Below are 12,963 nucleotides of genomic sequence, written 5' to 3'. Positions count from 1 at the left end.
TATTGTGTTTTCTCAGTGGTTATATAACTTATAAGATTAATATAGGGAGGACCAGTATCTTTTCATTACTTATTCTTACCATTTGGTGGCATTGTATGTTTTTATACTTAAGTCTTATATTTCTCAGTAAATATTTATGCAGTTCCTATACCTCTCCATTCTGTTTCATGATTTGGCTGCTATTATGAATAGGAGGAATTTCTTTTTATAGGGCTTAAATTTCTTGATGTAATGATACAGGCAAGATTCTTTTCAAGTTTCTCCCAGCTCACATTGTATAATTAAATAAAGTAGAAATGCCATTAACATGGCAGTAATAAATATAATTCTCTTTCCCCATGTTGCATACAGGATCTTATGTACTTGCTTAGTTATTTAAACTGATCACAGAGTTTGTGGTAGTCTTTACCTATTCTTACTATAATAATTTTAAAGTAAATTTCAAGTTTAATTTACCAGTGAAAGGACTTAAAAATTACTGGGGTTGCAAAATTTCATTTCTGTAACACTTCGCTGTATATGTTTGCTTACAGTAAATGTTTTTGCCATGAGTGTGTCACATATAATCCATGTAGGTAACTTTGCAACTGCAATAAAACTTTACAGTTACTTATCGCTAAGAAAGAATATATTAGAGCCTATGAATACGAAAGCCAAATGCCCTTGCCTTTTCTATTTTTGATTACTTTTTTTTTTTTTAAAGGATTTAAATAAGCGGTTATCGCTGCCTGCAGACATCAGAATACCTGATGGGTATCTTGAAAAGTTGCAGATTAACAGTCCACCATTTGACCAACCAATGAGTCGAAGGTCTCGTAGAGCTTCCTTAGTAAGTTTTTGGTCTCCTGTACCTCCACCATCAATCAGATCTGCTTGTTTGATTCTTCTGGGTGTAAACATTTTGAATTAACTTTTATATTTGACCTTGGAATAGCTAAATTTTATTATATTGCCTTCTCGATTTTATTATTTCCCATTCTTAAAGGTTTATTGGAACCCTTAAGATGCATTCAATAGAATGCATATTGGAATAGGATTTAAGGTATATTATATTTTATTTTTGGTAAATATTAATATGTGCTAGATATATAAATACATACTAGATATATAGATATACTAGATATGTGCTGGATAGATAAACATACATATTAATATATACTAGATATACAGAGAAGTACACAAACCATAATTGTACAGCTCAGCCAACTTTTGAAATGTTAACATACCTGTGTAACTAGTACCTGGATCAGTAAAAGAAAATTTCAGAAATCTCAGAAACCCCGTGCTACTCCCTTTCTCTTTACTTAGTATTCCTCACTTCCTCAACTGTAGCCATACTCTCTGCCTTCTGATGCTAAAGATTAGTTTTACCCATATGTGTGACACTGTTCTGATCATACTGTTTTTATATATAGTATGTTTTGATATGTGGATCTTTTTAAATCCCATTCACATATATTCTTATTTATTTTTTAGATGTGCAATATTATCTTTCTGATTATCCTTATTAAAACTTCTGAGCTTTGTGTAATTATGAATATGTAATTATATTAAAATATATTTTATATAAATATATAGAATTATATACTTATATAAAGTTTATATATATATTGCACAATATGTATCCCAGTATGTATGTAAGTTATACATATGTATTATTTTTGTGGTTGGCTTCTTTTGTTCAGTGTTACGTTTGCGAGTTTCAGCCCTATTTTTGCGTGTAATTATAGATAGTTCATTTTCATTGTTGCATAATATTCCATTTATGAGTGTACTGTACTTTATCCATTCTCTTGTCGATGGGCATTCTGGTTGTTTTCAGTTTTTGGCTATTACCAAATAATGCTTCTATCACCGTTGCTGTGCATGTTTTTTGGTTAACATATGTAAGCATTTCTGTTGAGTGCTTACCTAGGAGTGGAATTGTTGCATTATATTGTATGTGTATGTTGTGCTTCCCTAGATACTGTCAACAGCTTTCCAGAGTGGTTGTACCAACTTCTACTTCCATCACTAGCATATAATAGTTCTGGTTGTTCTCCTTGCCAACTTTTGATAATGTCTTTTAAAAATTATTATTTTAACTTTTCTAGTGAGTTGATAGTGGTCTCTTGGTTTTGTTTTGCATTTGTCTGATGACTAAGTTGAACACCTTTCTATGTGTTTATTATTCATCATATGTTTCTTACATGTTTATATTTAGATACTCTCTTTGTGAATTAACTACCCAAGTCTGTTTTTCTTCTCTTTCCTATTGGGTTTTCTGTCTTTTCTTATTGGTTTATACGAATTTTTCAGTATATTTTGTATAAAGGACCTTTGTCATTACATGTCTTACAAATACATTTTCCTAATATTTAGTAATTAACCCAGCACCATTTATTCAAAGGATAACTTTTCTTATTGCAGTATCACTTTAACATAAATTCAGGTGGTTGTTTATGTGAGAATCTCTTTTGGATGATGATAGTCCTATAGTAGAGATACATATAAAGTGCTTTGGGACAACAAAGGAGGCAGGAAGTAAAATGCCTTGGTAAATTACAAACTTACAGAGATAGCAGTTGTGCTGGTCCTAGAAGGATGGGCAGAAATTTGTCAGTTAAAAATGGTCTATGAATGAAGGTCTGTGTTCTAAGCAGAGGAAAATTTGTGTACTAAAACTAAAACCCAGAGGTTTGGGTGTGTATGTCATGTTTGGGAAATTAGAACTGATATGAAGGGTAATATGGAATAATATAAAAGCTATGGCTTGAACGGACAGGACAGATCCAGAATGAAGCCTTAGATGTCAGGCCAAGGAGTTTGGACTTCTTCCTATGTAATGAGAAGACATCAAAGGTATTTATTTAAACAGAGGCTGACATGATCACATTTTTGTTTCATAGCATTAGCTTTAGGAAAAGTACAAACAATGAATTAGAAAGACTAGAGGCAAGGAGAATTAGGAATTTATTCAAAATTAAGGGTGATGTGGCAATCAGATGGAAATAGAAAGTAGAACATAAATCCTAGGGACCAGGAAGGGATAAAATACCACCTAATATCCAGTTGGACTTTGCACCTGAAGGAAGAGAAATTGATGATGACTCTTGGATTGCTAGCAGTTGATGTATCTCCTTTTTTACATTATTGTTGTTATCATTATTATTATTATTATTATTTTTTTTTTTTTTTTGGAGACGGAGTCCTGCTCTGTCACCCAAGCTGGAGTGCAGTGGTGCAATTTTGGCTCACTGCAATCTCCGCCTCCCCGGGTTCAAGCGATTCTCCAGCCTTAGCCTCCCAGGTAACTGGGATTATGGGTATGCACCGCCATGCCCCACTAATTTTTGTATTTTTAGTAGAGATGTGATTTCACCATGTTGGCCAGGCTGGTCTTGAACACCTGACCTCGAGTGATCCACCTGCCTCGGCCTCCCAAAGTGCTGGGATTACAGACGTGAGCCACTGCATCCAGCCTTTATATATTATTATGTAATGGAACTATTTTCTTTGGAGACAAGGTCCAACTCTGTCACCTAGGCTGGAATGAGGTAGCACGATCATAGCTCACTGTAATCTTGAACTCCTGGGCCCAAGCAATTCTCACATGTCAGGCTCCTGAGTAGCTAGGACTGCAGGTGTACATCACCACACCCAGCTAATTAAAAACCTTTTTTTTTTTGTAGAGATGGCATCTCACTGTGTTGCCCATGCTGGTTTCCAATGCCTGGCCTCAAGCAGTCCTTCTGCATTGGTTTCCCAAAGTGCTAGGATTATCGGTGTGAGCCACCCCACAGCACCTGGCCCAAGTGGGTTAGGTTAGATATTCCAGTTAGATATTCTAAAAAATATTTTGGTTACATACTCTAAAAAAATAAAATCACTTTATGCTGTATATACCATGAGCACATTGTTATTTGACATTCACCAATATATAAATATGGTAAAAAGTATAACACAGACTTGATTTTGGTATAAGCTTATGATTATCATAATTCAGCATCACTACTTAAGACATTTTTTGGGGGGTGTGTGTGTGTGAGAGAGAGAGAGAGAGACAGAGTGTCACTTTGTCACCCAGGCAGGAGTACAATGACGCGATCTCGGCTCACTGCAACCTCTGCCTCTGGTTAAGTGATTTTCATGCCTCAGTCTCTTGAGTAGCTGATATCATAGGCATATGCCACCATGCCTGGTTAATTTTTGTATTTTTAGTAGAGACGGGGTTTTGCCATGTTGGCCAAGCTGGTCTCGAACTGCTGACCTCAAGTGATCCACCTGCCTCAGTCTCCCACAGTGTTGGGATTACAGGCGTGAGCCACTGTGCTTGGCCAAGACATTTTTATTGGGATGATTTTGCCATTTGATTGTGAGGTCAAAGTTTTCTTTGGCTATCAATTTTTATCAAAGATTGGTACTTAGGAGAAATTTTGAGGTTGTATTTGTTCCAATGGGGAGTAAAAATTGATTTAATCACCATGTAATTTTTTAAGCTATCATTTAAGAGCATCTTTTGCAGTCTACATGAAATTAAGGAAAACAGTGCCCTCTAATGAATGCTAAGTGATTAGAGTTTTTATTTATGGTTAAGTGTTCCTACCTACCTCCCCCCCCTTTTTTGTTGAGATGGAGTTTCACTCTTGTTGCCCATGCTGGAGTGCAATAGCATGATCTCGGGTCACCACAACCTTCGCCTCCTGGGTTCAAGCGATTCTCCTGCGTCAGCCCCCTGAGTAGCTGGGATTACAGGCATGCGCCACCATGCCTGGCTAGTTTTATATTTTTAGTAGAGACAGGATTTCTCCATGTTGGTCAGGCTGGTTTTGAACTCCCCAATTCAGGTGATCTGCCTGCCTCAGCCTCCCAAAGTGCTGGGATTACAGGCGTGAGCCCCTGCGCCTGGCCTGGGCTTACAGATTTCAGATAAATCATGCCAGCTATGTTTTGGATTTTACTGATACATCCATTTCATTATTCATCTACCTTACTAAAGCATACTTTTTGGAAATACATTAAAAATTATTCTTCAAAATGAAAATCTCTACCCTAGGTTTATATTTGAACATAGGCAGTGAAGGAGGGCAAGTGAAAGTTAGGGATGGATGGAAAAGGAGTGGGAAAAAGAAATTCATTCTTTCACATGTATTAGAATTTGTGTATCTATGGATAATATATTCTTTATATACCTAAAAAGTAAAAGTTTTTTCAAAGAGATCAGTTTTTCAGCATAGAAGTCTGGACCCTAGGTTTATGTGTAAAAGAGATGGGTAAAGATTAGGGATGGATGGAAAGGAGGCAGGAAAAGAAAAATATTATTCACGTGTACTAGAGTTCATTTTTTCCATGGATAATATACCCTTAATCTAAAAAATAAAATGTTTTTTAAGGTAAAATGTAAAATTTAGCCTTGTCTTCTAGAAGTTTTAAACTTTCAGTGTGGTGTTCTCATTTTTTTTAACAAATTATTTGTAGAGACAGGGTCACACTATATTGCCCAGGCTGGTCTTGAACTCCTGGCCTCAAGCAGTCCTCTTGCTTTGCCCTCCCAAATCATTACAGGTGTAAGCCACCTCTCCTGGCCTGTTTTCATATTTTCTAATGGCAATATATAATGAGTAGTGAAAATAACATAAAACCTTTGCTTGAGTAGGAATTAAGAAACAATTCATTTTTCCTGGAGAAGTTATACAGTGGTGCTCATTGGGTCTAATATAAATTTATGGTCATCAGCCTTGCATAGATCCCCAGTGTTGCCTGGCTACTCCACTGTCTTTCTCTGATTAACTCTTCCTCTTCTTACTATAAGCAGATGATCTCTCTTCCTACATCAAAAAAGAGAGAGGGCCAGATGCTGTGGCTCATGCCTGTAATCCCACCACTTTGAGAGACTGAGGCAGGAGGTTTGCTTGAGCCCAGGAGTCCACGACCAGCCTGGACAACATAGTGAGACCTCCATCTTTACAAAAAATAAAGCTAGCCAGGCGTAGTGGCACACCTTTGTAGTCCCAGCTACTTGGTAGGTGGGAGGTGAGAGGATCACTTGAGCCCAAGAGGATGAGGTTGCGGTGAGCCATGATTGCACCACTGCACTCCAGCCTTGGCAACAGAGCGAGAGACCTTGTCTCAAAAATAAAAGGGGGCCATTAACTGGAAACTCCCTCCTTTTCTGTATAATAAACTTGAAAATCTACTATACATATACTCATTCTGTTCTTTGTTTTTAATTTTGAGAAGTTGTCCCCCTTACTATCCCATCTTTTCAGGATGCTTAAGACTGTTATCCCTATAAACTCATGTGTGTTCAGTCTCCCATTCCTTATCTTAATCCTTTCCATTGACTTTTTATTTACATAAACTTACAATTTTAGTTTTATATTTACAGAAAAAATTACAAAAATTATATAGTTCTTATATATCACATATCCAGTTACCATATTACTAACATTTTATATTACTTTAATACATTTGTCACAACTAAGGAACCAACATTGGTACATTACTAGTAACAAAACTCCATAGTTTATTCAGATTTTACTAATTTTTTGTCAGTGTTCTTTTTCTGTCCCAGTACCCCATCCAGGATACCACATTACATTTAGTGATCATATGTCATGTTAAAAATATTGGCTATTGGATTGGTGAAGTGCTGTTTAGTAGTACTTTATGATTGATAAGAAATAAAATATTCTCAGCATATTTAGTTAAATATTAGAATAGTGGGAAAGCCTATATGTAGATAGTCAGGATTCATCAGCGCGTCATTGCCCTTACGATAATGGTATATACCCAGTGGAAGTTTTGTGAGACTGAGTGCAGCTTCAATTAGAATGAAGGTCATCCATATATAAAAATTTGTCTTATTGTATTAAAATCATAGGTTTCTACATTTTAAGAGCATATTCCTTCCTAAACAATGAATGTTTGGATTCTTCATTCCTGGTTTTACCAATGTAGACCATATAGACCTTTCTTATTTCTCAGAGCAGGTGAGAAAATACAGTCAAGTCCTTACATTTGTCAGCAATTAGAAAGATAAGATGGAATGTGGAAGTGAGGTTCAAAGTCCCACAGAATTTACCTTTAGCATATTATGTACAGGTATACAGGATTAAGGTGGTATTGTGGTGATGATAACAGCAATTTTTGTAAGATAAATTGACTCAGTAGAATAGAGATTCTCAATCTCTCCCCCTGCCCACCAAGTCTAAGGGATAAAACACATTTCTGTCATTAACAGTAACTGGGTAATTCCCACAGGGAGGGAAATGAATGTTTGAAAAAGCCTCCCTCTTCCCCTGCTGTTTCTTTTTTTGTTGTTGAGACGGAGTCTTGCTCTATTGCCAGGCTGGAGTGCAGTGGCACGATCTTGGCTCACCACAATCTCCGCCTCCCAGGTTCAAGCGATTCTCCTGCCTCAGCCTCCCGAGTAGCTGAGATTACAGGCGTGCACCACTACACCCAGCTAATTTTTGTATTTTTAGTAGAGACAGGGTTTCACCATGTTGACCAGGATGGTCTTGATCTCCTGACCTCGTGATCCACCTGCCTCAGCCTCCCAAAGTGCTGGGATTACAGGCATGAGCCACTGTACCCGGCCCTGTTTCTTATATATTAATACACACTCACTCTTAAAATGTCATCTATATATCCTCTGTACATAGAGAAGCTTCCTCCTTTATCTCTGGCTTCATTTTCCGCAATTTCAGTTACCTGAGGTCAAGCACAGTCTGAAGATAGGTGAATACAATGCAATAAGATTACTTTGAGAGTGAGAGATAGAGACAGCATTCACGTAACTTTTATTACAGTGTATTATTATAGTTATTTTATTGATCTCTTACTCTGCAAAATTTATAAATTAAACTTTATCTTAGGAATGTATTGATATGTATAGGGGAAAACCTAGTACATACAGGTTTCAGTGCTATCTGCTGTTTCAGGCATCCACTGGTGGTCTTAGAAGTATCCCCTGTGGATAAGGGGGACCTCCTGTACTTCATTTGTTTCGGTGCTCAGTTAGAACAGCATCTCCAGCATGTGATAGAGTAATTACGTTGCTAGATCCAAAGTAGACAAAAAATTTTCCATAAGGCTTGGTATTGCTTACAAGTTACACTGAATTCTAGGAATACTATTATAAATTATAATTTAATTTATATATATATATTTTTAGAATTTTCGTATGCTTATGCTCTAAGAGTCATCTAAATAGGAGTTTGCTTGGGGCTGCCAAAAAGTGAAGTATTTTCTTGGAACAGTGAAATATCAGAAAAAATTATCTTTATTTGTCTAGAAAGCAGCATTAAGGGGGCTTTTATATTACATGAAAATACAAGCTTTGAGCAGTGGTAGTATCATGCCCGAGGTTTATCCAAGGCGCAGTTATTGCTAATTGAAAATTTTTCCCAAATACCCCGCCATGACAACTTGCAATATAGTTGGCACTGGCAATTTTTGAGTTTCTACAGAGACTGAAACAACAACATATACATTATAAAGTTTATTGTGCTATTTCTTTAGCTATTATTTCTTTTTCTATGAAACTTTTAAAATATTCTAAAATAATCTAGGATGGAACTCAGTCTAGATTGTGAACTCATGAAAGTGGGAATCATATCTATCTGTCTTCTCTAGCACCTAACATTGTGCTGGGTAAATGTTGAATAAATGAGCTTTGTCCTCTGTCCTCTGAATAATTTCTGTAGGAGAGCACGTCAACAAGCTAGTCATTATATCTGTTGTTAATCTTGTCGTGTTCAGCAAATAAAAATGCAAGCAAAATTTTCTAAAAATTTTATTTAAAGATTCAGTAAGTACTATTTTGATGTAATCATTAAATCGTAAGTTGGAGATTTCTAAAATGGGGGCTACGCTTTTACTTTTTGAATTAGGATCTGACAGACAATTCACTAGTGTAATTGTGCCTTTGTCTGAATTCTCTGCCTGCCTGCCTGCCTGCCTGCCTGCATGGGTGGAATTCAGTAGTGTTGTTTATTTTCTAGACTGATTATTCAAATTTAAACCTAACCTCATACATTTTTGTCTTTGCAGTCTAATTTGTAGTCCATTTACATAGTCTTTAAAGCAAACCTCGACATTTTGTCATAGTAACCATTGGACCCTAGTGTGTTTGATGTTTTAAGAACATAGTAGTGTTCATTCATTCCAGATAAAAGGATTAATAAGAAAATTTCTCTACTCCTGAGAAGAAAAAATGCCTAGCTTACAGTCTTATTTCCTGTGTGCTTCTCATTGTTGTAATGACATTTTAAATATTTTTTTCAGGAATATTCATTCTTTTGTTCATACTAGTTTGCATTTATTCTCAATATAGTGTTTTTCCCCCCGTAAAATATGACACAAAACCTAAAATTCATGGCAAAAATGCGATAGTTCCATATTCATGAATTTATAAATTCCAGAGATAAGTATCAGAATAAAGATACTTTATTAGTTTCTGTGATCTTGGCAATTAGCTTTTTTTATGAAGTAAAGTGTTTAAGATCATATATAAATAGGCTATATAAAACATATGTGAATTAAAATATTATTCAGAATCAGACTGTCATGTACCAGATAGTGGGCTATTTGCCGTGTTTTTCATACTGATTTTAAAAACTTCACTTGTATTTTTAAAATGTTATCTATTGTAGTTTTACTTCTTTATTTTGCATAGTTATTGATACCAGAAAGCAAAGGACTTAATACTGAGTCATGTACAATACATGGATGAATAGTGTATGATGGTTGTAAAACTTCATTTTTAATTTAATGTTTTATGAAAAATGTCATATATAGGAAAATGTCATAAAGAGTACAAAAATAATTTTTCATTCATTCAATAATACCTGTAACCGAAGTTTTAATTAGTTTACTAAAATTGAGTTAAGTACTATTGGATGTGTAATTTTCCACATGGCTTTTAATATGATATATATCATTGTAACAAAAAGATAAAAACAGTTCTTTTGAGGGGCCTCTGCTACTTTATTTTCTCATTCTATTTTACTTTTTTAAATATTTCTGCTCTCTCAGTCCCTAGTTTTCAATCTATCAAAAATTTTTTTTCCTAAATGTTGTTACAGTTTTTTCTTTTTCATTTTAAATATTGGGTCTGTATTAAATATTGGGTCTGTATTTAAAATGTATTTCATTTTAAATATTGGGTCTGTATTTAGGTATATTTCATCTGCCCTATTTATCATCTCCATACACAATAGGCAGGCAAGCTCAAGGTTTTTGAGAACTCACTTTTAAAGCATTTTCTCTTGTTGTGGGTTGTTGTTTTTTTTGTTTTTGTTTTTGTTTTTGGCGAGAGGGTGTAGCCAGAATTAGACTTACGTTGCTGCTTCTATGTTTGCCATTTCCTGATCCGCAGTAGAGCATGATTTTCAGTTGTCTTTTTCATTATATTTTGATTGGAAAGCCTGAAACAAATAGTATTTTATTGTTTGCACGGCTTCCTTGGGAATTAAGATTGGTGAGGGAAAATATATAGGAAAAATATTTATTTTGCAATTTTGTTAAAAAGAAAATCCCAAGTAATTATCCTTGATAAGATTCTTTAGTATCTTAAAATGCCTGTGGTATCTTAGAATAAAACAAAATATTTTTCATGACAGAGTGTTAACTACGTATATAGAGGTTGGGTTGACAATTTTGATTGTGAACTTTGATATTTTTGAACCTTTGAATATTCCAACATTGGGTTTATTTTAAAACTTGATAGATATTCAACCATTTGATTATAATCAGATTTTTCTATTCTTAGTCACTCTTTAGAGTGGAAAAGTTTCAAAAGTTGAGGAAGAGATGAATTGAAACTTTAAGAATAAATACTAGGCCAGGTGCGGTAGCTCACACCTGTAATCCCAGCACTTTGGGAGGCCAAGGCAGGCAGATCACTTGAGGTCAGGAGTTCGAGAACAGCCTGGCCAACGTTTTGAAACCCTGTCTCTGCTAAAAATACAAAAATTAGCTGGGCGAGGTGGTGCGCGTCTGTAATCTCAGCTGCTCCGGAGGCTGAGGCAGGAGAATCACTCAAACCCAGGAGGTGGAGGTTGCAATGAGCCAAGATTGTGCCACCATACTCCAGCCTGGGCGACAGAGTGAGACGACGCTGTCTCAAAAAAATAAAAATAAAAAAATAAATACAAAATTTATCATTGTTTACTTTTCAGTCAGAAATCGGCTTTGGAAAAATGGAAACCTACATCAAATTGGAAAAGCTTGGAGAGGTAAGTAAATATTTATTTCAAAAATGTAAGACACTTTTTTTCTTATTCTTCATTCTCTGTTACTCCACAGTTTTTGTTAACCTGGAAAAAATATAAATACTGATGTCTACAAGATTATGTACTTGTTCTGGAAAGGTAACAGAGTTTCTAGGAGTTAAGAGTCTTCAGTTCTTGAAATTATCCCATCAGTTTGAGAGGAAATGGATTTTTTTTATAGCTTTGAAATTTTTATTGCAGTAGAAGTATTATGTTTTCTTGATAACAAAGTAGGCATTTGTCACTTAGTCCACTGGCATTCTACTGTCTGTGCCATTATGGGAAATTGCATGAGTTCAGACCTGTGAAAAATCAGAATAAAGATAAAAACACATTTTTTGAAAGTTAAGGAAATTCTTAAGATCTTGGTTTTCTTGGACTTGCTACTGGTACTACTGATTTAGAAGTGGCCTACCTTCTATAGTAAGAAAGGGCAAAGAAAATAATAGGGAAGCCTTAAAGGAGCTTGAGGGCTGTCCTGGCAATGATAGAAGAGATCCTTGTTTTTTAAAGGAGAGTTAATGTACGAAAATTCTGAAAAGTCTAGAAACATGGGTAGAATTTTTATGATTGCCGGGCGTGGTGGCTCACGCCTGTAATCCCAGCATTTTGGGAGGCCAAGGCGGGTGGATCACGAGGTCAGGAGTTTGAGACCAGCCTAGCCAACATTGTGAAAGCCCGTCTGTACTGAAAATACAAAAATTAGCCGGGCGTGGTGGCAGGCGCCTGTAATCCCAGCTACTCGGGAGGCTGAGTCAGGAGAATCGCTTGAAACCGGAAGATGGAGGTTGAAGCAAGCTGAGATCGTGCCACTTGCACTGTAGCCTGGGCAAAGAATGAAACTCCATCTCAAAAAAAAAAAAAATTGTGATTTAACAATATGTATATTACGTTTTCATTTTTCAATTAATATGTTCAATTAGTGTCCATCAGTCTCCATATACCATTGCAGGTAAAGCACCTTTGATTTTAAAGCTGTTGATCTAATTGTTAATCTGAAATAAAGTACAAAAAGTAAATATTCTGTCTATGTTTTTATACTCTTGAGGTACTCTGTAGTGTTCACAGAAGTGTGGAAGCTGTGCATATGAACTGAAAGTCCTGTTTGCAGTAAGAAAAGCCAAGGCTGATCATTGTGTGTTTTTCTTTGCAAGATGGAATTTAACAATGCTTAGAAATTAGAAATTCAGGTAGAGCTCTTTATTATAAGATGGTATTAAATAGACTCTTATGATACTTTTGATGTGTCCTTTAAAAATATATTTTATAGGGTACATATGCAACAGTGTATAAAGGAAGAAGTAAATTGACAGAGAATTTGGTGGCATTAAAAGAGATCCGATTGGAACATGAAGAAGGTGCACCCTGCACAGCTATAAGAGAAGGTATAATAATTATACAGAACATTTTAAAATCAGAGTGGTGGAATAAGAGTTTATTTTTTATAAGTAAAAAGAGCTCAGATATACAAGTAATAAATGACTGGAAGATATAATTAAACCTTTAAAAAGCTAATTTCTAAAGCAGATATTCACAAGAAAGGAATTATATTAGTGTATAACATAATGAAATCTGAATTCATTAAAAATCACTATCATAGACAACTATGTGTCACAGGGAAATGTTATACATTGGTACATGGGGAACATGGTAACTATAAATTAGCCAGATAAACTAAATAAATTAAAAAACAGTATGTAAACAT

The 12,963-nt window shown here is 35.3% G+C and overlaps 1 protein-coding gene and 1 non-coding gene across 4 annotated transcripts in view; both read left to right on the top strand.

Moving 5' to 3' along the window:
• CDK17 (cyclin dependent kinase 17) overlaps positions 1–12,963 on the top strand; it is a 112,223-nt gene that overhangs the window by 79,926 nt on the left and 19,334 nt on the right. For 2 of the 3 annotated variants that reach the window (XM_021922806.2, XM_021922807.2), the window contains exons 5-7: positions 704–829; positions 11,166–11,222; positions 12,529–12,643. In XM_021922806.2, the coding sequence (XP_021778498.1) occupies positions 704–829; positions 11,166–11,222; positions 12,529–12,643 (298 nt within the window). The remainder of the gene's footprint in view (positions 1–703; positions 830–11,165; positions 11,223–12,528; positions 12,644–12,963) is intronic. The other variant, XM_021922808.2, reaches the window with a different exon arrangement.
• LOC116269107 lies at positions 8,320–8,456 on the top strand. Its single transcript, XR_004176413.1, has one exon. It is a non-coding gene; the product is annotated as a U4 spliceosomal RNA (small nuclear RNA).

Source organism: Papio anubis, chromosome 9 (assembly GCF_008728515.1).
Source record: "Papio anubis isolate 15944 chromosome 9, Panubis1.0, whole genome shotgun sequence".
In the NCBI taxonomy this organism is placed as follows: Eukaryota; Metazoa; Chordata; class Mammalia; order Primates; family Cercopithecidae; genus Papio; species Papio anubis.
The sequence above is the reverse complement of the archived record's forward strand: the minus strand, read 5'-3'. Positions and strand labels throughout refer to the sequence as shown.